The 2,323-nt window shown below is 58.5% G+C and overlaps 1 protein-coding gene across 1 annotated transcript; it reads left to right on the top strand.

The window, feature by feature from the left end:
• Positions 1–12: 12 nt before the first annotated feature.
• Camk2n1 (calcium/calmodulin-dependent protein kinase II inhibitor 1) lies at positions 13–1,974 on the top strand (the record flags this gene model as incomplete). Its single annotated transcript, XM_005394680.2, is given in 2 exon segments — positions 13–269; positions 1,696–1,974. Coding segments are annotated over 2 exon segments (237 nt in total). The 3' UTR covers positions 1,767–1,974.
• Positions 1,975–2,323: the final 349 nt, after the last annotated feature.

Raw genomic sequence — 2,323 nt, 5'->3', positions numbered from 1 at the left:
GCCATGAATGGTGCCGCCCCCGGCCCCAGCGCCGCTGACCCTGTCCTCCGCGGGCGGGGACACGGGCGGAGGAGGTGCCGCCGCCGAGCCCCCGGACGCGACCATGTCGGAGGTGCTGCCCTACGGCGACGAGAAGCTGAGCCCCTACGGCGACGGCGGCGACGTGGGCCAGATCTTCTCCTGCCGCCTGCAGGACTCCAACAACTTCTTTGGCGCGGGGCAGAACAAGCGGCCGCCCAAGCTGGGCCAGATCGGCCGGAGCAAGCGAGGTGAGTACTAAACCCCCTTCTCCAACATCCCCTTCCCCCTCCACGCCGCGGCCTGCGGGGGTCTCTCAGCCGCTGGACCTTGCTGTGCCCCGATGGAAACCTCTCCTACAGAGTAGGGCATCCCGCACTGCGGGTCGGGCCGGGGCTGGCTGCAGAAACGGGTCCTTAGCCGAATCCCCGCTAGGGTCACCCCGGGGGCGTGGCGGCTCCAAGCTGCCGCAGAGGTCGGGGATGGTACCGAGGACCCCACCAGCGCCAAAGTTTGCTTTTTGACCCCCCCCCAATTTTGCGCAGTGGAGTCGCAGCTCTGTGTTCAGGTCCTGGGGGGAGGGGGCCTAAGGACTCCCCAAGTGACGGCCTGAGGAACTGCGCGGGGAGGATCCCACTCCTGTCGGGAAGGCGAGGGGCACTCGGGTGGCACCGGCTTTTCATTGTTACTTGGCCCGGGTGGTGGTGTGCGTTTACAAGCTTGGGCGCTCCGCTCGGGAGCTGGAGAAACCCCGGAGAGACAGAGGCTGGGAGGCTCCTAGAGGAGCCCCCGAGGTTCGGGGACAGCGAGGGAACACGACGGCTGCCGAGAGAGCCCGGGTTGTGGAGGTAGAGGCGAGGGGGTTGGGGGAAACGGAGGACAAAGCTCCGAAAGGGAGCTGCAGAGAGAGAGCGAGGGAGAGCAGGGCCGCAAGTCAGGGGAGCGCAGAGAGGCAGCCGAACAATGAGAGTGACCGACACCCGACACTCCACATATAAGAGACCCGGAGACCTCGAAGGCGAGCGTCTCGCTGAGAGATGGTAGGAGGGACAGCGGAAGGTGAGGCGAGGTGGAGGCATTGAGAGAAGACGAGGAGACGGTGAGAGGCAGAGCCCCAGGCAGGCTGTAAAGGGAGGCTCTGCCCTCCGCTGCGGCGGGGAGAGCAGAGGGCCGAGGCTGCTGGCCGGTGGCGCAAAAGGGGCACCTGCCCAAGCCCGAACCCTCAGCTGGCCTGCTCGCTCTGCTAACCCGCCCTCGGCGCCCCTTCCTTGGTTCCCTGCACGTCCACACCCAGCTTTGGCCAATAGCGATGCTCTCCCGGCGTCGCCAGGGGTCCTGAAGACCAAAGACCTTGCCCCTCTCCCTGTCCACTCTCTTTACTGCCTCGGAGCCTCCTTTCCAAATAAATGTTCTAAAGAGTGGAGGGCTCGGCCCCGCTGCTGCTGGCCTGCTAGGTTTGCACCCTCTCGTCCTGTTAGGACCCGGCTGGGACCCAGGTTGGGGGCTGGGCAGTTCAAAGACAGTGAAGGGACCCTTGGTCCCTTCGGAGGAGGATGGGGCTGTTTCACACCTTGGGGAGCCCTCTTCCCCAAACCTCCCTGGGAGTAATGCTGAATGTCTGAGACCCCTCAGTAGGCCCAATCACGCTCACCTCTCTTTTCCCCCCCTTTTTTGCAGTTGTTATTGAAGATGATAGGATTGATGACGTGCTGAAAAATATGACCGACAAGGCACCTCCTGGTGTCTAACTCCCCCAAAGACAATGAGTTAAAGAATGAGAACAGCTGCGGTAACAGTTATTGGCAAAAAGCATGAAAAAGAGAAAGCACTTTGAAATTTATTACTAGCTTGCTACCCACGATGAAATCAACAACCTGTATCTCGTGTCAGGCCGGGAGACAGATGAGGCAGGAGGTAGAGGAGGAGGAGGAGGAGGTGGAGGAGGAGGAGGAGGAGGAGGAGGAGGAGGAGGTGGTGGTGGTGGAGGAGGAGCAGGCTTTGGGCTCCTCTGCAAAAATAAAAATTAAAAAAAAAACATAAAATTTAAAAATTCTAAAAATCACTATATACACACATATTAAAAAAGAAGTCTCCGTTGCAGCTATTTGTCAAAATTAATATCTATTTCTTTTTATATACGGTGAATATTGCACAATTATAGATCTGGATTTTGAACCACTTAATGAAGCGGCAGCACCGGGTGTTTTGAGGTGTTGGCATTCTTCGCTGATTTGGCTGTACCCAATGTTTACATTATTTAATCTTGCAAAAATGATTCTGTGCACTTGGATGTGAAATGCTGTCC

The sequence above is a fragment of the Chinchilla lanigera genome, unplaced genomic scaffold, assembly GCF_000276665.1.
Source record: "Chinchilla lanigera isolate Chin_1 unplaced genomic scaffold, ChiLan1.0 scaffold00051, whole genome shotgun sequence".
NCBI classification, from domain to species: domain Eukaryota; kingdom Metazoa; phylum Chordata; class Mammalia; order Rodentia; family Chinchillidae; genus Chinchilla; species Chinchilla lanigera.
The sequence above is the reverse complement of the archived record's forward strand: the minus strand, read 5'-3'. Positions and strand labels throughout refer to the sequence as shown.